This window comes from Lepisma saccharinum, chromosome 19 (assembly GCF_977018435.1).
Source record: "Lepisma saccharinum chromosome 19, izLepSacc3.1, whole genome shotgun sequence".
Classification (NCBI taxonomy): Eukaryota; Metazoa; Arthropoda; class Insecta; order Zygentoma; family Lepismatidae; genus Lepisma; species Lepisma saccharinum.
In genome coordinates, this window is record NC_139247.1 from 57,324,070 (window position 1) to 57,346,716 (window position 22,647).

At 36.9% G+C, this 22,647-nt stretch overlaps 1 protein-coding gene across 1 annotated transcript in view; it reads left to right on the forward strand.

Moving 5' to 3' along the window:
* LOC146003030 (uncharacterized) overlaps positions 1 to 22,647 on the forward strand; it is an 86,187-nt gene that overhangs the window by 15,849 nt on the left and 47,691 nt on the right. Inside the window, exons 3-4 of the mRNA XM_083141193.1 lie at positions 15,458 to 15,677; positions 16,917 to 17,115. Of these exons, the coding sequence (XP_082997319.1) occupies positions 15,458 to 15,677; positions 16,917 to 17,115 (419 nt within the window). The remainder of the gene's footprint in view (positions 1 to 15,457; positions 15,678 to 16,916; positions 17,116 to 22,647) is intronic.

The following is a 22,647-nucleotide window of genomic DNA, read 5'->3' on the forward strand; positions in this document are numbered from 1 at the left end:
ATGAAGTAAATGAACATCTTTGGGTCAGTCAGATTCGAACCACTTGTGTCTCCAACGGTTATCAAACCGGGATCACTTTATTACAAGGCAACGATGTTGCCACTTCGCCATCCAGGAAGCCCGTGTGTGAATGTATGTGTGTGTGGACACCTAGTACATCTTGAATGGTATCTATATATAATACATTGTTGGCTTTCAGACTCATCTACAAGGGTGTTGGCAATACCGGAGACGAAAACTTAGATATGTGAAAATTTTCGAAATTATGCACACTAAAAGTGACGTCAGACATATTTTGAGCAACATTTTGAACCTTGACCTCAAAGTTCAATATTGCCCTAAAAACGATACCACTGCAGGCCAATTTTGGTCGGAGTTACACGTTATCCTCGAAGCGACATTACAGGACATTTTTGCCTGGTTACCCCAATAATGGATCATTTCCGTTTCTTTCTTTTCCACCCCTCCCCCATCTCTTCTTATCTTCTCACGGTTAACAAGAGACATTGTGGTCTCTGTTCCTCCATCCCCTCCCTTACAGTTTTCCCCCATTTCCTTTTGCTTCAATGTCGATGTCCTCGCGTTTTCTCCAAAAAGAAGTACCCAATCAATACAGGCTAGTTTCTTGTCAAGCCGATTGGAAGGGGGGGGGGGATGTTTGCTCCTGCTAACTTTAGCCGATTTCTTCATTTCGTCAGGAGATTTCTCGAGATGAAATTCTTGCATCTTCAACTCAAAATATCCCCTTGCCTCTTGAAACATCCACTCTTATCTTCCCCATTGGCAATTTACTAAGTTAAATTCCACATGCCGCTCTGAACATGAAACAAGAAAGAAGATTTCGCAAATGCACCTCATTAACAAAATTGAATATATTTGCTTTGTACTTAGATAATTCCAATATTTACAAGTCGTTAATAATAAAAGGATGCTTTATGTTTAAGGCAAGGCTTAACGAGTTCAAATCCATCCAATTGGCTTAGTAAACATTTTGCACAAATTGCGTAATTCTCAAAATTGGTCAAAACCGTACATTACACATTGTCCCGCTAATCTCTGGGACAACAGGACGAAAACAACCCATCTGTGCAAGTAGCAATTCGAAAGGGATCGACCCATGAACGCGAGAGAAGAGAACTGAGGCTGCAGCTACCAGCCGTTTGCAGCAGTGTGGACTGCTTTGCTCCGTCCACTCGCTTTCTCCCCTTCTCTGACGTTACGTGCGGTATTGCTTGACAGATTCTTGAAAGAGTTTAGGCGAAAGACTTTGTAAGATCTATTAACATCACACACACACACACACACAAAACACACACACACAAATAGGTTTTTAAATGTTAAATAGTTAAACAATGTTATTATGCTCAACATAATTGATGTACGACAAGAGAATATTTAAATCCAAATTGTTTAAAGAGACTGGTTATAATTTAAAAGTAACCAATAAATATATAGTAACAATTAAATTTAAAAATTATTATAACTCTTAGCCTATAATACGTCGAGCCACCACAGAACTTATGTACATTTATTGTCATGGATGAAAACGATAGTTTTCGACAAGCTTAACATAAGCCTTTCAAATTCTTTCTCTTCTTTGTACATCGATAAAACTTGTAAAAACGACTCATAGAGGGCAATAGTGCTTATATAATTAAATTTGAAATGCTAACAAGCTATTATAACCTTCAGACAACATTAGGGACAAAGAAAAATGACAATCTAATAGACTTTCAAACCCACTAAACTTATAAAACACAAATAAATTCCTAATAATAATGAATCTCTCAAAATACATATAATAGATACTAATATACAAACAGCAAATAACTTTTAAATTGTGTTACCAAACATCTCGAATAACTTCAAAAGCAGCAAGTAAATGTAAAATTTTTATGTATTTTTCTGACAATTTGTACGATAGAAGTGTTAAAAGAGTAACTTTCATATTTCTATGCAAAATAGAGCATTCAAGATGGTTCTTCGATTGTTTAGTCCCGTTGCAGTGAAACGACGATAACTTCCCTTATCTTGGCGATAGAAGAGATTTCTTGTTTTCAAAATGTTAACGATAAAATAAAGAACATTTTTGCACTTAAAGTTGTTTTTACCCTATCCTTAACAGTTTTGCCGAAACAATACGTTAATTTAAAAAAAGCGTCCTGAACGACAATGAAAATAATGGTTGACCCTGAATAATGCTTGAATATACAATGTCACTAAAATTTGTCAAGGAATATAAAAATGAGAGTATTTATTGATCTTTAAAATGATCGCAGAAACTAGATTATCACTAGAGCTCTGAAGCTGAAGACCTATAAATTGCCAAAAAAAAATTATAAAAAGACCTACAAATGTCAAAAAAGGATCTAAAAACGAAAAAAAGACGTATAAATGTGATCCAAATTAATTAATAACTTCAGTTTTAATTACATATTTAATGAATAAAAAAATACAAAATTCTGCTGGTATGGAAAACACAGTACGAAAAAACTGAATGCTTCAAAACAAGATAAAGTTGCCACTTGCAGCGCGACCTTCCAGACAAGCTACGGTTAAAGGACATTGTACCGTACCTGCTTCAGTCGTCCAAGAATGTTTTTCTCTCGTTTCAGGGATGGTTCAAATATTTTTTATTTCTTTACTACAGAAAGGATGTTTAAGAGGTGATGAACTGATGATGTTTCGAATTGAGAATGGGCAGTAACAATGTAGTCGGAAGAAGGTGAAGTTGCAAAAAAAGCGTTAATACCTATAAATAGGCTAAAAGAGGACCAATAAGCCAAAAAAACGGCGAAAAAGGCAAAAAAGGACAAATAAAACCCACCTCCTTCTGTCCTAGATTGACCCAAAATGAACATATATTATGTTGGGCCTCGTCTTCGAACACAAGAGAAAAAAGGAGTTTTCCTCAACTTCTGAACACTAATTATCACATTTTATATACTTAAGTTACAAGCAAATATGTTACTTATGGACCGACTGAAAGTCATTAGAAAGATACACAGTGCAGAAAAACAACGCCAGAAAGAAAACTCTCTCTCTCTCTCTCTCTGTATATATATATTTATATTTATTGCATCTCATACATACATTTTGCCACTTTTTGTTTCGGCACTATGGCCTCTTAATGCTAAGCCTTGTCTACCAAGAGAAAGTAAATTATCCTTGTACCCCTCCTACAGTTTTTGCAGCCAATCGACTCCACTGGATACGACTAAAACAAATCTAAGTTGTGTACGCTATTTACACATTTGAAATTAGTACTTACCTTGGTAAATCACAGTTTCTGCGAATATTAGTGTGTGAGTAGTGGTAGTGGCTTGGTACTATGAAGGAGAAATACAGACGTTTCTCAGGAATTTCGATCATTGTTACTCGTATTGCCTACACTGGAATATTCAAGAATGGGACGAACTATTGTTGCAAATAGTGCGCACTGGTAGTGATTGAGTTTGCTGATCCATTCGTTTGAGATAATTAGCAGATAATAGTAATACAAATAAAAATAATAATGTCATTCTGAACAGAAATTAGCATAGCGCGCTGTGACGTCCCAGGTCCCAGGTTCGAATCTCGACCCGAGCATGTATGTTCTTTGTGAGTGTTCCTTCATCACTCATCCCCATCTTCGCGATTAGCTAAATGCGGCAGAAAGCGATGTAAACAAAATCATTTTTGTCTTTCGAAGATCCATATTTCTGTAGTGCATGTGATTGCATGTCATGTTAAATTAAAGTTTTACATATTTTTATTTCAATATTTTTACTAATCTGAGGGCCTCCCCGATGACGTAGTTGCAAAGTCCTCGCGTTGTAATCAAGGGGTCCCGGTTTCGTTACCCGCACAGTCCCTCGAATACCACTGTAAACTGAGTTATAACGGGGGATCATTTCGTAAGGCACCCAAATATTAACCCCCTTCCAATTACTAGACCCTGGACCGCACTTTCCAGAATAGCGAGACTCTGGCGTCTGGACACACACTCAGTATAATTTTATGTAGTGCTCGTGATGTCGGCTATATATGTTTGTGATTGTCCATTCATCATATCATCGCTCATCCCCATCTTCGCAAATTAGCCAAAAGTGGCACAAAAGGAGAAGTAAAATAAATCAAATCAATCAATCAGATCACACCAAAAGTTTCATAAAAGCGAAGTAAAACAAAACAATTACTGGGTGAGGCAATGGTTACAGTAACAGTACATTCTTCAATATACGCACCATCGTTTGCTGTCGCACCCTCTATTCTCCTGATCTGAGTCCTAGTGACTTTTCCTGTTCCCAAAATTGAAGACCCACCTCAAAGCACTCAATTTTGGGACGGTGGACAACATTGTAACCTTTCAACTAAAGGCGAATCTAGTTACCAACTTCACGCGCTGCTATGGGGAGTGGGAACAACATCTCTGGTGGTGTGTCCTCCCGAGGCCTCTATTTTTCAGCGAGAAAAAGTTGATTTTCAGTTTGAACACATGTTGAAAGTTTCATTACTTTTTGTACATACCTCGTACATACCTTGAACAATAATTCTAAAGATTTCAACCAGCCAATCAGTCAAGCTCACTTTAAACTCGAACAGGTGTTCTCAGGTTACCAGCCAGGTTAAATCGGGGTTAGCTTCCAACTTTTTGAGCGCATACATTGCCCTCATCTTCAGGGAATGTAAACATGGGATAATATGGATAATAAACGTTTTCCTGCTCCCACAAAAATAGGCAATAATTAGGCTGGAGAGTTCGATGAACTAACCGTTCTCTAATGACGCACTGGTAATGATCAGGCTGGAAAGTTCATACGAACTTGAGACGAGTGTATATATGTGACTACGATTGGGCGGATCTCTGACGCTGTCTTCCTATTGGCTCGCTTTGGATCCTGGTTTTCTCATTGGATAGTGCCCTACACTGGTCTCTATGTTTACATTCCCTGAAGATGAGAGTAATTTATGCCCTCAAAACGGAAGCTAACGCCGATTTAACCTGGTGCGTAACCCGAAAACAAGTTCGAATCACGTCATCAGGAAAGCTACAATTCTTATTTTCACATTAAACTGTACATCCAGGTCTCGATTAGCCTATGTGTGCATCAACTGGCCTGAAAAACAAAACTCCAAGCTTCAAAGACACCTGAAGTTTTACGTTAAATTCATTAAGCAAGCACCACTTGTCTCAAAAGAAACTTTCTTATCAAAAACAATTTCATAAAGAGGAATTTCCAACGCAATTATACTATCAAAGAAACCGCTAACCACCAAGCAATGAAGTAAAAAAAGGCACGTCCTTAAAAAACATCCTCCTAAAAGAAGAAACGATATCTTGGAGCGAATCCTGTCTGCAAATCGGAAATTGTTAAAACGTATCCCGAGGGTTTAAAGTGTTTTGTCGGTGAGCATCCTACCCTCCTGTCCCCCCTTCCCCTCCCCCTGTTTTCCAGGTAATTACGGCGGGCTTTAAGATCACATCCCTTTCTCTAGCAATTAGGGAGAGATTGTCGCAGGCAACAAATGAGTCGTAATCGTGGGTAATTACCACCAGGCTTCCACTCCTCCAGAGAGGACGGTGTATCTTTGAAAGCGCAAAATTACAAGGGAAATCCCAAGTTGTAATTTCCATGTTTTAAAAGTGATATTTATTTTTAGTGTATTATCGTCAAAGAACCTAATGAAGTTAGAAAATTTCGCAGAGTAGCCTACACAAGTTAAATATGAATAAAACCAGACTTATATTTCAAATAATTATTCTGCAATAACAATTCATCTAATCTTTCATCTCCGTGTATATTCATCTATATAATTCATCTTTATTTATTTTAAAGGGAAACTCCACTATGTTCCTTTATCGAAACAGTATCGAATCCGGGACTCTCTAATATTAAAAGTCCACGACACTACTGCAACGCCATCTGGGAGGCTTACGATTGATGCGTCATTGTGTTGTGAGACTGCGAATATAATTTGTTTTTTTTTTCCTACCAAAGTGCTGACAGAAAGCGAAGAAATGATTCTCTTTGGAAAACGCTGCACCTCAAATTTCATAATGAACACATATACGGGTTGTTGCGTGTGAAATCAACCAATGAAGAGGCACTTTTCAAATTCACATATCTGATTCATTTGAGGTAGGGATATTTGCAAAGTTGCAAATCTATATCTACAGTGTTGCAAACTGCGATTTCGAATATTTGTTGAAACAGTTTGTTAATTACAAATTGCAATATTTCGGAAATCAGGGCACCTATAGAAGTGATTCAGACGATGTTGTAAAGTTCTTGAAGAGCTCCGTCACGCAATATATTGCATGCCTATATCAGTGATTCGATTACCGGGGTGCGTGATCTAAGGTCGAGATACTTCAGACCTTTTCCGCACAAAAAGCGGCTCGTAGCTCACCCAGCCTCAATGGCTACCGGGACAACGATGGTGGTAAAGGTGTCCGGAGCGTGGTGCTGATCACATCACCTCCAAAATGGCCGATATCGAGAATATTTGGGGGCCCTGATCCCAGATACCCTAAACGTACCTTCATGGAACGGTGCTATCTGCACAAGGAAATTTACTTTTACCTATAACAGGGGCAAAAAATCTTGAAGGTGGTGCAAACAAAATTTTGGTAGATATTTACTCGAAAAAGAGTATTTTAAATTCTTTCAGCCCAAAAACTATGTGTCACACTATTAGTCTGTGTGTGGGATGGAAATGGGTTCCGCAGTTATACTAGGCTAAGGCTAGGTTAGGGTAGATAAGACGTGTACTCTTATAGGTGTCCTGATATCTGAAATATTGTAATTTTTATTACCAAGATGGTGAAAAAATTGCAAGAAATCACCCTTTAATTTCGGAAGTACAGAAGATATGGATCTGCAACTTTTCGTAGGTTCCTCAGGAGACCGTATCAGTACGGCAAGTTTCAAATGACCAAAAAAATATAATGTTGATTTTAACACCATTAAGCCTTGTTTCTATGATATGAAACACTCAATATGCTGAAAAGGCAGACATTTATTTTATTATAAAAAATAAACTAAACGTAACGTTTCAACCTTCTAGCAAGGTATTCTTCAGACTCTGCACCAAGTACAAATATAACAAGGTACAAAACAGGACGATATATACACAAACATTACTCCCGTCCAGACTATTAGAAAGTTGTTCTGGAACATTCTAGCAGGTGGCTTTCCCTTGTCAACTGTAGTCTGGAGGCGAGTAATGTTTGTGTATATATATCGTCCTGTTTTGTACCTTGTTACATTTGTACTTGGTGCAGAGTCGGAAGAAGACCTTGCTAGAAGGTTGAAACGCTACGTTTAGTTTATATTTTGTCACCTGACAGTTCAGACGACACAATGAAACACACAAGGAAGAAATGTTTCCCGAGAGCGACAATAGATAACAGCACGCCATACAAAGAAGAGCAGAGTTCATTGCAGAAACTTAGAGCGGAGAAGAGCGATTATATATATTATAGTAAATGCAAAATATATAAAAGAAGAGTATAAAAATTATAGAAGGAGTGAAGAAAATGTTGTATATAACAAATTAAGATAAATAAGAATATGCTCGTATATGAAACATTTATGAAAGTTAATAAGTCAGCAAATGAATTCAGAAATGTATCTCTATCTCCTTTTCAATCCTAGTGATCAAAATGTGATTTAATACATCTGACGAGGAGAATATCGTCAGCTTTTGCATTTGTCCGTCCCTCGGTGGCGCTGTGGTCAAATTAGACGCCCCGAAGCACTTACGGTTGCGCTTCTTATTAGACGCACTGGGCCATAGGCAGCGCTTGCTGTTAGCGATCCTGGGCTATTCCCCTTTTGGTTGTTACATACGAGGTGGCGCTATTGTCAGTATAGCCGACCCTACTCTTTCTATAAGTATAGCTTGTATCGTTTTTCAAAGAAGCGGGGAAAACGAGCGCATATATATAATAAATAAGATTACGATTTAAAAAGGGAAGAAATAAATTAGAAGAAGGAAAAGAAGAAGAAGCCTTTTCCCAAAAGAGAAGGAAGAAAAGAAGAAGAAGCCATTTCCCAAAAGAGAAGGAAGAAAAGAAGAAGAAGCCTTTTCCCAAATCAAAAAGAAGAAGAAGTCTTTTTCCCAAATCAAAGAGAAGAAAAAGAAGTCCTTTCCAAAAATAGAAAGAAGAAGAATTATTTTCCAAAATAGAAGGAAGAAAAGAAGAAGAAGCCTTTTCCCAAATCAAAAAGAAGAAGAAGTCTTTTTCCCAAATCAAAGAGAAGAAAAAGAAGTCCTTTCCAAAAATAGAAAGAAGAAGAATTATTTTCCAAAATAGAAGGAAGAAAAGAAGAAGAAGCTTTTTCCAGAAATTACGTGAAGAAAAAAGAAGAATATTTCCTTTTAAGAAGAATATAACCGACGTAAAGCAGCATATATATATATATATATTTCAATGTATATACAAGCTTCGCTATATATTTTCTCTGTATTGTGTATAGTTTCCAGAATATAGATCCGCATTTAACTATATCCTCTTGGCTATAAAACGCTTTCTTATTTGGAATTCTCGAATAAAGAACCTATCCCCTGAGATTAAGATATCTGTAGCCGTGGTATAAGTTTATTTTAAGATGTGCACTAGAGGGACGTTGCAGTTTTATAATAAAATAAATTTCTGCCTTGGTCAGCATATTGAATTTTGATTTGACATGAATGAACCATAGTAAGAATTGATGTTAACAGCGCGTTTAAGAGAAAGCTAAAACTGAAATCTCTTGATGAGAAAAGTTTCTGCGGTGGAGCAGAAAACCTGCTGGAGATGAAGAGGTTCTTTTTCTTTCAAAGAGCATGATCCTTCCCACAGACACGACATAGAATGTCAAGAGAGTTTCAACACTTAGCCAAATCGTTAGCGGTCCGTGGTAATGGCGGAGGATAAGCCATAGAAGGGATCAGCCTTCAAATCCCACACGTAGCCCTAATAGCCACTTTCTGATGGTTTACACTCCACCTCTCGGCCTGAATACGGAAAGACTCATTTATCTCGATTTGGTGCAGGTTCAATTTTTTCTTGACAAATCCCTTCGATCGTCGAGTCTTCAAATGCAGATGAAATATCCACACAGTCTGTAACATGCTAATTATTTCTTGCACATTTTAATGTACTTGGAAGTTTCCGTTGCATTTTTGCTATTTGGCGTTGCGTTTCTGCCACTTTTACTAATCGCGACTATGCTGATGAGTGATGATTACATGAAATTCCAATCTAATGATAAAGATAAAGATACAAGAACGCCGAAAATTTGTTACTCTTATTGTTAAGAACTGAAAGAAAGTTCATATAGTTAGCATTCGAACAGAATAATCAAAGTAAAAATGCACTGGATAGAAAACATTGAATGAAAAATACAGGAACAAGGTTATATTCTACCATTTCATCCAATGAACAAATGGTTCCACAGTTTTCAAAATTCTAATAATTACAGTTGTAGGTGAGAGACCACACAACACACTTTATATAAAAAATCCCCTAACATTTAAAGCCTTTTCTTGAACGAGACGTGTAAAGGTTAATATCAAAATGCATTCAGATACTATGTGCATAAAATGCAAAAACAAAATAATGGAAAATAGTTGTGCTGGTATTCACTCGTTTGGTGGATCGAGTCTCCCCATTTAAATAATAATAATAATTAATTATTATAAATATTAATAATTATTGTTTCGAATGAAATTTATTTTTGTTAGTTGGTAATATTTATTATTGTATAACAACATTTAGAACCGTGATAATAATAATTATTATTTATCTGATATTCAACTTATATCATTAGCACGAACCCCCTTGCAAAAAGGTCTGGCGACGCCCATGTTACAATACAGTTTAAGACTCCATATTCTTGGAATTGTAAGCTAATGTGTATCTTATTTGGTTGAATGTGTCACAGACACCCAATTTAAGAAGACATTTATAATTTTATTAAATTGTAATTGTGCGACAGACATCCAGCTTCACAAGGATAAACCGCTGTCTAATCTAACTAAAGCTTAGTTTTCAAATTCCGTCATGATATCCATCCAAGAGTTAGGTTGCAAGACTGCACTTACTGTTAGAGTATACGTAATATCTTCGGGTGTTAGACTGAGGCACTTTTGTGCATATTTTATCCAGATTTATTTTACAGTTTATTACACCTGCTAAAATACTTTCTATAGACTGTCTGGCTAGGAATTTGATGACCTTAAAATTGCCAAAAAATGACCTTTAAAAAATGCATTTATGACCTAACACATGCAAGAAAATGCCCTATGAACTTAGGAAAATGACCTAAAAATTCTGAAAGATTTGTAGAAAAAATTTATAAACTACCAAGAGAAATTCAAATTACAAATTAACGTTACAGTATCTATCACATGTTCATTGCTTATGGTAGTAAAAGTACGAAAGTTCACTTTTTGTCATCTTTTACACTTTAAGTACCGAGTTGCAGTACACAACGAAAATCATATGAAAATTTTCAAAAGTGAATGATTGTTGCTTCTCGGACAAGAGAGCCTTGTACACGGAAAAATTTCTCTCGACTTCCACCAACACAAGATGAGCGTACTTGAAATGAACAATATCACTTCCTGTTAAGTCACTTTCAATTCCATGGAGTGCAAATTGCTTCCATGACAAAATGTCCGATACAGAGCACAAAACTTTGTACCCCTTGATTTTTAACAATAATCCGTCTGGCGACAATATATTTACTGGTAGAGGGGGAAATCACATTGTTTGAGCTCAATTGTTACACGACAGCTTGTGTCAACAATACTGCACAGAATTTCTTTGTTTCTTCAAACACAGTCATTCAGAACTGCGCTGAAGGCAATGAGACAAGAGTCCTTCAAAGGGTTAAATTTGCATGTAAAGTTTCACATTACTGATTGCATTCCATCTTCATGTTAGGTTCCCCATAATCAAATACCTACATTTGCATATTTCTGTGATTTTATTTGTATTTATTTATATTTCACATGTTTTGTATACATTAACACCGGGGCCGGAGTGATAACTTTCGACACGGACACCAACCTGACGAAAACGTAGGAGACACCATAGGTACCTTTACGAGAACAGTCGAGAAAGAAACAAAACACATTCTACTCAGAAATACCATTCCGTAAGCGTTATATTATGCATCGCATCTGGACTCCACATTGAAAGTAAAATATACAGACGACAAGCGATTCAAGTTTCCTGACCAAAAAAAAGTTTCAGTTACCAGAATAATGCATGAAGGCAAGGAAGCAAGCAGACGATGTCGGAATCGAACTTAATTCCAAGAGTTATAACAGATGGGGAAGCATTTTTCTCCTACTGATTCATAAGTTGCTTCCTTTGCAAGCGGGACGAAGTGTTCCATATTCTATATATTGTCGCAACGACTGTGTTTTGAGACGAACTTTGTGTTTCTCTGAGTGGAAGAAGAAAGGCATTGTATGTGTATCATTGCTCTGTAGAATGTTCGAAATGTACTATAACAGTACCCTCAAACTATATATGGTATTTATAAAGTGGCATTATAAAAATTGGGATAAATGTCAGTAACTCAAGTGTACAATAAACAGTGAACGTCTGATGTCATATGCCAGACTCACTTCAATTCAGACATAGAGATACCCGTAGGTCAATTGTGGAGTAAAACGTGCTGTACTGAGCTCACAATGCGAGAAAAGAATAGGCCACGACTGTAAATTGAACAAAACTTGGTAAGTTTGGAAATACAATTCTTGCATGAAATGTACAGGTCCAAAGTCGTGGTTGTAAAATGAACAAAACTTGTTAAGATTGAAAACAATTCTTGCAAGAAATGTACAGGCCCTAAGTAGTGGTTGTAAAACGAAAGAATATCTTGGTAAAACTGGAAATACAATTATTCCATGAAATGTAGAGGCTCTAATTGGTGGCTGTAAAATGAACAAAACTTGGTAAGATTGAAAATACAATTCTTGCACGAAATGTACAGATCTTAAATGGTGGCTGTAAAATGAACAAAACTTAATAAGATTGAAAAGAATTCTTGCAAGAAATGTATAATACCAAAGTCAATTTTGAACTTTAAATGTTCGAATGGTAAATGTACAGGTCCCAAGTCGTGGCTGTAAGATGAACAAAACTTGGCCAGACTTGAGATAAAATTTTTCATGAAATGTACAGGACCTAGGTCGTGGCTGTAAAATGAACAAAACTTGGTAAGACTCGAGATACAATTCTTGCACATAATGTACAGGTCCCAAGTAGTGGCTGTAAAGATAACAAATCTTGGTACGACTGAAAATACAATTCTTGCATGAAATGTAGAGGTTATAATTGGTGGCTGTAAAATGAACAAAACTTGGTAAGATTGAAAAATTCAATTCTTGCAAGAAATGTATAATACCAAAGTCAATTTTGAACTTTAAATGTTCTAATAGTAAATGTACAGGTCCCAAGTGGTGGATGTAAGATGAACAAAACTTTGTCAGACTTGAGATAAAATTCTTGCATGAAATGTACAGGACCTAGGTCGTGGCTTCAAAATGAACAAAACTTGGTAAGACTCGAGATACAATTCTTGCACAAAGGGTACAGGTCCCAAGTAGTGGCTGTAAAATGAACAAAACTTGGTACGACTGAAAATACAATTCTTGCATGAAATGTAGAGGCTATAATTGGTGGCTGTAAAATGAACAAAACTTGGTAAGGCTGGAAATACAATTCTTGCATGAAATGTACAAACCTTAAATCGTGGCTGTAAAATGAACAAAACTTAATAAGATTGAAAGCAATTCTTGCAAGAAAGTATAATACCTAAGTCAATTTTGAATTTTAAATTTTTTAATGGACTTTTTCGAATTAACTAAACAAGTTTGGTAAGCTTCTTGTTAACCATAAACCATGTATTTGATAATTTTTAACACATTATTTGGTAACTAAACAAATGTTCACAATAACTAAAAGAATATGGTACTAGAGAAAATTGTTTGTTTCCTATTCGAACAAATATTTGGCTACCAATAAATGGTGCTTTGCATGTTCCAAACTAACTTTCTCCGCGAAGCGCAATAGGCTGTTATGTATCAGATTTCCTAGATATTTTTTTACATCAGTGACCTATGGACGTAAGGTTTTCAAATTTCATTGAATAATCTAGCTATGTTAGGTTCCTTTTCATGTCTTTTTAACAACTAATAGTATTTCTACTGATAATTTCATTGATGGACGCATCAAGAGTTGCTAAATTTCTCGACATTTATTACAGAATATTAAAGAAATTTCCTTATACTTAATAATTTTATCAGTTCGCCACCTTTCGTTTAATTTCGAAATAAGGACCAGTACTTTAATGGTTGGATTTTTAATTAAATCTAAAAGATAGCTGAAAGATTATATAAATTGGTTCAGAACTTAAATTTACATAAGGTTTCAGAACATTCTATACAGTGGGTCAACGGCCCCTTCATGTTATTTCCCGATTTCGAATTTGTGAAAAAATTTGTTGAGAGCATGTCGCTGGACACAAATATTTTTCTTTTGCAACACTTAACATTTTCCGGTGTTATCCAGTTTGCGGAATTTCAAGGTTCCTGAAAGTTTTCAGGTTAACTGCAGATTTCACAATGTTACAGATTACCGTGTTGTGGATGTTACGTCATAACCCCAGCACTGTTGGAGGAAAAGTTACCCAACACAACTCGAAACGAAAAATACTTTCCTTTGAGGGTCGTAAGAAGAAACGATGCACAACGTGCCTCTCTCCAACAGTTTCTAGAAAAAAATGTCACTTAAATTACTACCCAACATGCAAACTTCCTCAGTCATTCTCCAACCACCACTTTCCACCACCAAAATTCTAAATTTAGGTTTATTTATATATATATCTCTTACGTCGCGAGTGATTCTTTCATTTTCATGCCACACCCTCGGCCGTTTCCTCTTATTTATGACGGCTCCACCCCTCTCAGCCATGAAAATTTTAATGCATAGCTTAACCCGCCCTCTTTATGTTTCCCCCTTTTAAGCGTTATAACCCTTGAGATTCACCCGTCGTGCGACGTTACTGGGATGAAATCTCTTCTGGGGGTAGAATGCCATATCCGCCGAGCCTGCAGGGTGTCCCCTTTTATTGTGGTTCGTTTGAAACGCGTGCAACAATGGATTCCGTTTAAGGGGAATGTGTCTGTATGGACCAAGAAATGCTGTGCCGAAATTCAGTGCAGTGACAGTTGCTACTTATATACAAACACCGTCATTTCATTTAAATCTGAATATTTTATCACGCATACAGATAGATAATGATTATAAATTGCAGGTGTGCGCACCATAAATATACAGGATGGACCCAATTCCAGCACCACCCTTTTAATTTGAAAACGGCCTGATGTAGGACGATGAAACTTCGGATATGGGTATGGGGACACACCAGATGCATCACGGCGGCCATCTTGAAAGCCGCCATTTTGGAATTACCTCGAGATTTTCAAATGAGAAGCGGGTCATGTGGAGCATCATTAAGATGTGATGTTTTCTTATAAACAAGAATGTCACATTGTCTGCATGCAGGAAAGAACAGAAAAACTAATCAAGAAGGTTCGAAATCGGATCAAGTTGTGAGGTTTAGCTCACCGTGATATAGAAGACACTAACAGTAAATCAGGCTGCTCTTGACGGCGAAGTGATTAGCGGCGAAGTGATTAGCACTAAGACCACTTTGTTATGTAAACAGGTCTTTCAAGATGATGTGTACACTAACGAACTCTAGGGTTAAATATAAGAAGTAGAGATGACGTCAGGCGTGATCTGATTGGTGCTGCACAAGACGAGCTCGAGTGTTCAAGAGCGACCAGGAAGGCTGAATCACTCGAGTTCTGGGTAGCACGCCGATCAGATACACTGCACGTACACTAGCGTTATTCATGTAAGGTAGAGTTCGTTAAGTCTAATTGGTATTTGGTATGTGTCTTTAATTTAACTTAGATGAATTAATGGAACGATAGAATGGTTCCAAAAGATTTTGTTAACCTTATTATATTTTTCAATTTGGTTTCAATACGTGCAATAAAACTCATGTTAATATATAACTTCATCTGGTTTCTTTGAAACATGCTGGTTTTAATTGTAACATCTGTATTTTTCAATGAACATTCTCGAGACGCATAGGACTATCTATAGCATGTTCCACTGCACGGTCACATCAGCCTCGTTTCCTCACGGGAGTTTGGTTTTCTCGAAGGAACCGAGGGTGGTGATAAGAGAGAGCATGGTTGATCGTGTGTTTTCAGAGGCATGTTCATTTGACCTTGCATAACAGCTGTCGGTTTGCTCTGCTCGTTACATTGAAAAATGCCAGTATTCAATCTGTTCATCGTAAAAGAAAAGGAAAATTTAATTGGATATGGAACAGAAGGGGGGAGATCTGAAAATTAGAATTTAGTATTTAGTATTAACGTATGTTTCTAATTACAGATACACTATTTGCAATATAAAGAAAATGGATGGTGTGAATTCTTTATTAACCTTAGATCAGGTGGGAGACTCGGATCTCACGCAATATCGTGAGCCCTTTTCTTCAACTCGTAACAGAGACCAGCGATCTGAAGGTAATGAGAATAATCCTATTAATGTACTCGACCAAAGAAATGTAGAGGTACAACCTAGTCATAGGGTTCCTATCAGGACTTCCTGGGTAAATAGACGCCCTCGTCACAATTTAATACAGTTCTCTGATTCAGACGAAGAAGTTAGGCTTAATATTAATGAAAGAAGTAACAATAGTGTTATTTTTCCTGATGGTGTGTTAAGCAAGTTAACTAGTCATATTGCACAGAATACGTTAGTTCAAGCTATTGCTGATGTTCCGCCCGTGGTATCCGAATCTTCGGATAATATATTTCAATTTTTGCTAGCAATTGAGAAAATTGTGGAAAAGGGGTTGTTTCCCTTGAGAGAAATCATGTTGTCAGTGTTAAATAAAGTGGGACAAAGATTGTATAGTTTATGGTTGACTTGTATATCGAAGAACAGCATGTGGCGAGAAGTTGTAAGGAAAGTACTGGATACTCATGTGACGTCTTTGGGACGTGAGAAGCTCATTACGAACTATGTATTACGCAGGCAGGATAATTGGGAAGACCCAGTAGAATTTTTAGAAACTAGATTAAGGAGAGCCCGAGTTTTGCAAGTTGCGTGTACAGATGCGGAATTTTGTGCCTTGTTGGTCGAAAGACTGTTGCCTAGATATTCCGAGAAATTTCTTATAATGAGTGAAGTTCCTGACTCTCTTGAAACATTCAAATCGAGTCTAAAAAGAATGCAAAAACATAATGTTATTGCAAGTGAATTTTATGCGGAAAAAAGACAGGAAAAACTTGTTTCCTTCCCCTTGCCTAAAGACAAAGTTCCTATGCAATGCCGATTTTGTACAAACTTTAATCATAAAGAATCAAATTGTCCCCTTAAAAGACAGGCCTATATAATGAAGAGAGATCTTTCGAAAACTATAAATAAACAGGGGCTGCAAGCAGTTTTCATTGACTGTTCTGTGGAAAAGGTACCAGTGTTGGCTTGTATTGATACAGGTTGCTCTGAGAACATTATTAAAGACAGTATTTGGCAATTAATTAAAGATAAAAGAAATTTTCACGAGCATGACGTAGATATCAAAGTTACCGTGGGTAATTCGTCCAGTTTACATCTTAATAAGAGAGTGACAGTTGGAGTTCAAATTAATGAAATGTCGTGGCCAGTTGATATGTACATTGCTAAAAACTTACCTGTAGACTTAGTTCTTGGCCTAAAATTTCAAATTCGAACTGGAATGAATATAAAGTTAAGTGATGGTGTAGTGCAGTTAAAAAGCAGCAATAAGATTGTGCCTATTAAGTGGAATGGTGATAGTTTACTTAAAGGATGTACAATATTTCAGGAAAGTGTTTCTACTCCTCAATATTCAAATGGGCAGACGAATCGTCAAGCAAGTGGATACGACGACCGCCGGGAACAAGTTGGAGTCCGGAAAAGAAGCAGACCAGGAACCCGAGAACACTTTGGCAGGCCTAGAAGACATCAAGGGACACATCTGGGAATGCAGACTGCAAATATCGGTTATTATGAGCAAGAACTAGGTAAGCTGAAAAAAGAATTTTCTGACGTACTTACTGATAATGATATAGGATGTATAAGGGATTATGAATATCATATAAAGTTAAAAGATACAACTCCGGTTAGAATAAATCCATATCCAGTAACTCGTGAGAAAAGATTAGAAATTGAATCAATTGTTCAAGATTTATTAGAAAAGGGAATTATAGAAGAGAGCCAAAGTAACTATTGTTCACCTTGCTTCATAGTGAAAGGTAAAAACAATAAAAGTAGGCTTGTTTGTAACTACTCTGAAGTCAATAAACATATACTATTTGATGCCTTTCCTAACACGGTGTTGGAGGAAAGTTTGATGTCAATTAGCCAAGGAAATGTTTATAGTGTGCTAGACATAAAAAAGGCCTTTCATCACATTAAATTAACTGAGGATTCGAAAGCACTGACTGCCTTCGGGACCTCCTCGGGATTTTACCAGTACACTAGGATCCCATTTGGTCTTAAAATTGGCCCTAGTACCTTAGCCCGAATTATGTATAAAATTTTGGGTGACTTGAAAGGTAAAATTTTGGAATTCTATGCAGATGACGTAATTGTGTTTAGCCCAGATAAAGAGACACATTTGAGACACCTTCGAATTGTATTCGACAGATTTAAGCAATGGGGGGTCACCATCTCCCCTACTAAAAGTCAGTTCATGAAATTAGAAATTCAATATTTGGGATTCATTATTAAATCAGGAAAACTATGCATGGACCCAGATAGAATTGCAGCTACACATAAACTTCCACCTCCTAAAAATATAAGAGGTTTAAATAGACTTTGTGGGTTTCTCTCTTACTGCAGCCGATTTATTCCAAATTTTCATGAAATAATGGCACCTTTGTATGATTTAAAGGTTAAAGGAGTTAAATTTCAGTGGGGACAGTCTCAACAGTCCGCCTTCGACAAACTAAAGCAATGTTTTGAAGATGTTGTAGTTCTGAAACTACCCGACCTCAATAAACCCTTCACAGTACAAGTGGATGGAAGCCTAAAAGGGTTCGGATGCACGTTGTTGCAGGAAAATGAACAAGGTCAACTAAAACCTGTTTATTTTCATTCCAAACGGTTGAAAGAGAAACATAAATCAAAAATTATATATGAAATAGAATTAATGGGTTTAATGTTAGCTATCGAGAAATTTGGTTTCTATTTAAAATTAAGACCATTTACGGTTCAGATGGATTCCCTCAGTGTTACATGGATGATAAGGAGAGCTAAGAAATATCCATTGTATGCTCGCTATTTAGAAAAGCTTTCCGAATATCAGTTTGAAATCTCTCACATTTCCACCACGGCTAATGTTACAGGTGATTTTCTCTCACGCATTTACAACAGTCAAGAATTTGATACAGAAAACTTGGAACTTGAAGAATTGCAACATGTTAATTTGGGAATGTATTTTCATCCATTATTCTCTTTATCATTTGATTTGGAACAGAAAAAAGATAAAGCATTGTCCCGAATCATAGATAAAATAAATAATAAAGAATTGGTTCCAGATTATAAGTTAGTTAATAATATTTTGTACAAGAAAACTCGTGCAGTAAATCAAACGTTTAAAATATGTGTGCCAGAACATTTACAAAATTCAATAATCGATTATTTTCACTCGAATGTAATTGGTGGATCCCATTGTTATTGGGTAAAAACTCTCAAGAAAATACAGTGTAGATTTACGTGGGAAGGTATGAAAATTCACATTCAACGATTTGTAAGTAGTTGTGATGTTTGCCAAAATGCAAAGAAAAGAAATGTACGTGCGTCTAATGCTTTGATGTCAGAAATCATAAAATTACCCTTGCAACGTATCTTTATGGACGTAATAGGTCCGTTACCCATGTCTGGTGGAAATAAGTTTATATTAATAATGGTAGACGCAGCTACTAGGTTTTGTGTATGTCACGCAATGGCTAAGATTAGTTCTAAAATGTGTGTCAAATTACTACATAAAACATTTATGTTACTAGGAGTACCTTATGAATGTGTAACTGATAATGCAGCTTATTTTAAAAGTCAATATTTCACCTCATATTTATACTCCATGGGAATTCGTCACATTACAATTTCGCCATACCATGCGGCGGCAAACTTGAGTGAAAGATACGTATCTACTATTAAAAGTTCCATGCGAACTTATATACACAACAGACAAGACAAATGGTCAAGTTTTTTACAAGAAATTGTCTTTAGTATCAATTCAGTATATCATGAAACCTTAAAGATGTCTCCGGCAGAATTATTTTTGGGTAGGAAGTTGTACTCTCCTCTAGAAGTTAAGTGGCAATTTATCTTGTCGGATGAACATCTTGAAAAACAAGATTTAATAAATAAATGGGAACTTGCAATTGGCAATATGGTTAAAATGTGGCATAAGCGAGACAAAATGTATAAAAAAAAATTGCAGACATAAGATTTTCGGTAGGTGACTTAGTTTTAGTAGAGACGCATCAAATCTCTAGTCTAGCACAAAATATAACGAAATCATTGAGTATGAAATATGCTGGACCTTATCAGATAATAAAATTTCTAGGGGGTAATAGTGTTTTATTACAAAATGTAAATGACTCCAGGAAAGTTCGTCGAGCTCATGTTAGTCAATTGAAAAGGTATCTGTCTCGACTTCACGATTAGAACTCCCCAGATTTTTTTGTCTTTATCGCCGTGCTACCCAAAACACGTGTCAGAACTCCTTGTGTTGCGTCTTATCTGTGTAACCATCTGTTACTTGTAGAAGTCTGCTGTATAAGCATGTCTTTATTTCAAGTTGTACCTGCCTCACTGACTCAAGGTCAGACTCTTTAATTCGTTTCCGGAAATGTGTTACTGAACGAAGGTTAAAGATTACGTAATCTAAAAATCCAAAAACAATGTTGCAAATCCATTAATGATGTGTCGACACATACATTTGTAAATAATTTGTATACTAATTATTTTTATATGTGAAAAGTAATCAAAATAATATACATATGTTTGAGTTATAAATGTTATACAGGGTGTTCATTTAAGTTACGAAGATACTGTTCTCGATTTTGTATATTTCAGATGGGGTCTGTACGCCTAGCTTTATGTCGCGACACACAACATCAGATTTATTGGAATAACGGCTCTGGCTGCCCAGAACATACTTAAATTAGAATGGTATCATAACTAAGGTGTAATTTTTGTAAATTACCCCCGAGTGGGGGAGGTTAAGACCACTTTGTTATGTAGACGGGTCTTTCAAGATGATGTGTACACTAACGAACTCTATGGTTAAATATAAGAAGTAGAGATGACGTCAGGCGTGATCTGATTGGTGCTGCACAAGACGAGCTCGAGTGTTCAAGAGCGACCAGGAAGGCTGAATCACTCGAGTTCTGGGTAGCACGCCGATCAGATACACTGCACGTACACTAGCGTTATTCATGTAAGGTAGAGTTCGTTAAGTCTAATTGGTATTTGGTATGTGTCTTTAATTTAACTTAGATGAATTAATGGAACGATAGAATGGTTCCAAAAGATTTTGTTAACCTTATTATATTTTTCAATTTGGTTTCAATACGTGCAATAAAACTCATGTTAATATATAACTTCATCTGGTTTCTTTGAAACATGCTGGTTTTAATCGTAACATCTGTATTTTTCAATGAACATTCTCGAGACGCATAGGACTATCTATAGCATGTTCCACTGCGCGGTCACATCAGCCTCGTTTCCTCACGGGAGTTTGGTTTTCTCGAAGGAACCGAGGGTGGTGATAGCACAGCGTGATACGATGCCAAAAGGCTTGGGTTCGAACCCTAGGATTCCGCACGGGTGTTCTTTGTGTCCATTAACTTCATCATATCGTGGCGATTAGTCACAAAGTGGGAGAAAAGCGACGCTAAATAGCAAGAAAATCAATGAAACTACCAGCCAATCAAATATCACATCAATGTCTTGATTAATTTTGCATAAAGAGAAAATACACATTAACGGGAACAATATTTATTTTTATTATGAGCATTGACGTTAAAGGAATCAGAACAGAGACTCGAAAAGGGACTTCCTCGGTCAATACGAGATCTGGTCACCATAATTCAAGTATGTGTGACCACTGGCGTACGCAGAGAGGGCCTGATGGGGCTACAGCCCCCTCCAAAAATTTGAGAAAAATCAACAATTTCAAATAGGAGAACGGTGATGAACTCTAGAAAAACCAGTGGTAAATGCAACGCCCCACTTAAAATGACTCCCGATTTCCATATTTGAGAGTGGAAATTTCTAAAAATACGAAATATTTTATTGTGTATCCCGCTACCCTAGAATGGAGTTATGTACTATCCACCTTTACAATTCGAGCCCCTCCAGAAAAAAAGATCCTGCGTACGCCAGTGTGTGTGACTATAAAACCCAACACGACAGGATTTGGACACCTTACGAAATGACTTCAGGAGGATGCATGCGGTAACAATTTTACGCTACATTACTTTGCTGAACTGTAACCACATCTACACGTTTATTACACATGCACTGCTCTTTGTTGGTTTTTTTTTTTTTTTTTGGCAAGAACAATTTCTCGCTCTCACACACCGAGGTGTGTTTTTCGAAATAAATTGGTTTCTGCCCTTTGCCTTTTATGGCTGCATTACTTTTGTTTTCCACCATTCCTCTACGGGATCCTTTGAGATGTTTCTTTTTTAAAAAAACAAACAAAATGTCATTCTCTCGTTGGCCTAAAATTTAGGCGTACGTGCAGAAGGGAAAATGTCAGTTCACTCGTGCCACCGCGAGATGGCGTTAGTTTCGCTAAACGCTCAGAAAGTTAGAAATTCCGCTCGTTAGCTACCTAGATTTGCAAGTGTCAGCCATAATAATGGAACTTGCAATATTAAATAGAAACTAATTTAACAGTATGGAATATTATGCATGTACATCACGCTAATTGTTTTAATTCATCATATCTCTCCTGAGGTTTCATCATCAAATTACAATACATACGCAAAGGTATGTTGAATCACGGCCTTTGGTGACGGAGTGGTAACGTTTTATCACTTTGTAATCAAGGCGTCCCGTCCCGTATGTCACAGTGGTATGGATCCTACTTTAAACTGTAGGTCCTGTACCAACTATGCCCTACTGCCTCATTCCCACCTGATCCTATTCATTCACTCACCCGAGGTAGGAGATCATCCAACCAGTTATGGGTAACGCGTGGTCAGCACGACGAACTCCCCGTCGTTGTTGTAGGTTTCCATGACCGGGTTACACTACTCATTCGTAGCTCCCCAATTTCCTCACGATGGTGTGTGGTCCCATACACAGGCCGAAATCTCAGGAGTCTCGAACCTGCCCGTAGACGGAGTCCAAAGCATGAAGCCTTAGACCGCACGGCAGGGTGCGGGACCTTGCACCACGTAACCTGTGTAAAGACGACACATGGGCTATAGGATGACGTAACAAAACATTTACCACAGGTATTAGGTTTGTTGCATGATTTTTGGTCGATATGTTCGATTTTTCGATCTGACTACTCCATTTGCAAATTTACTGAG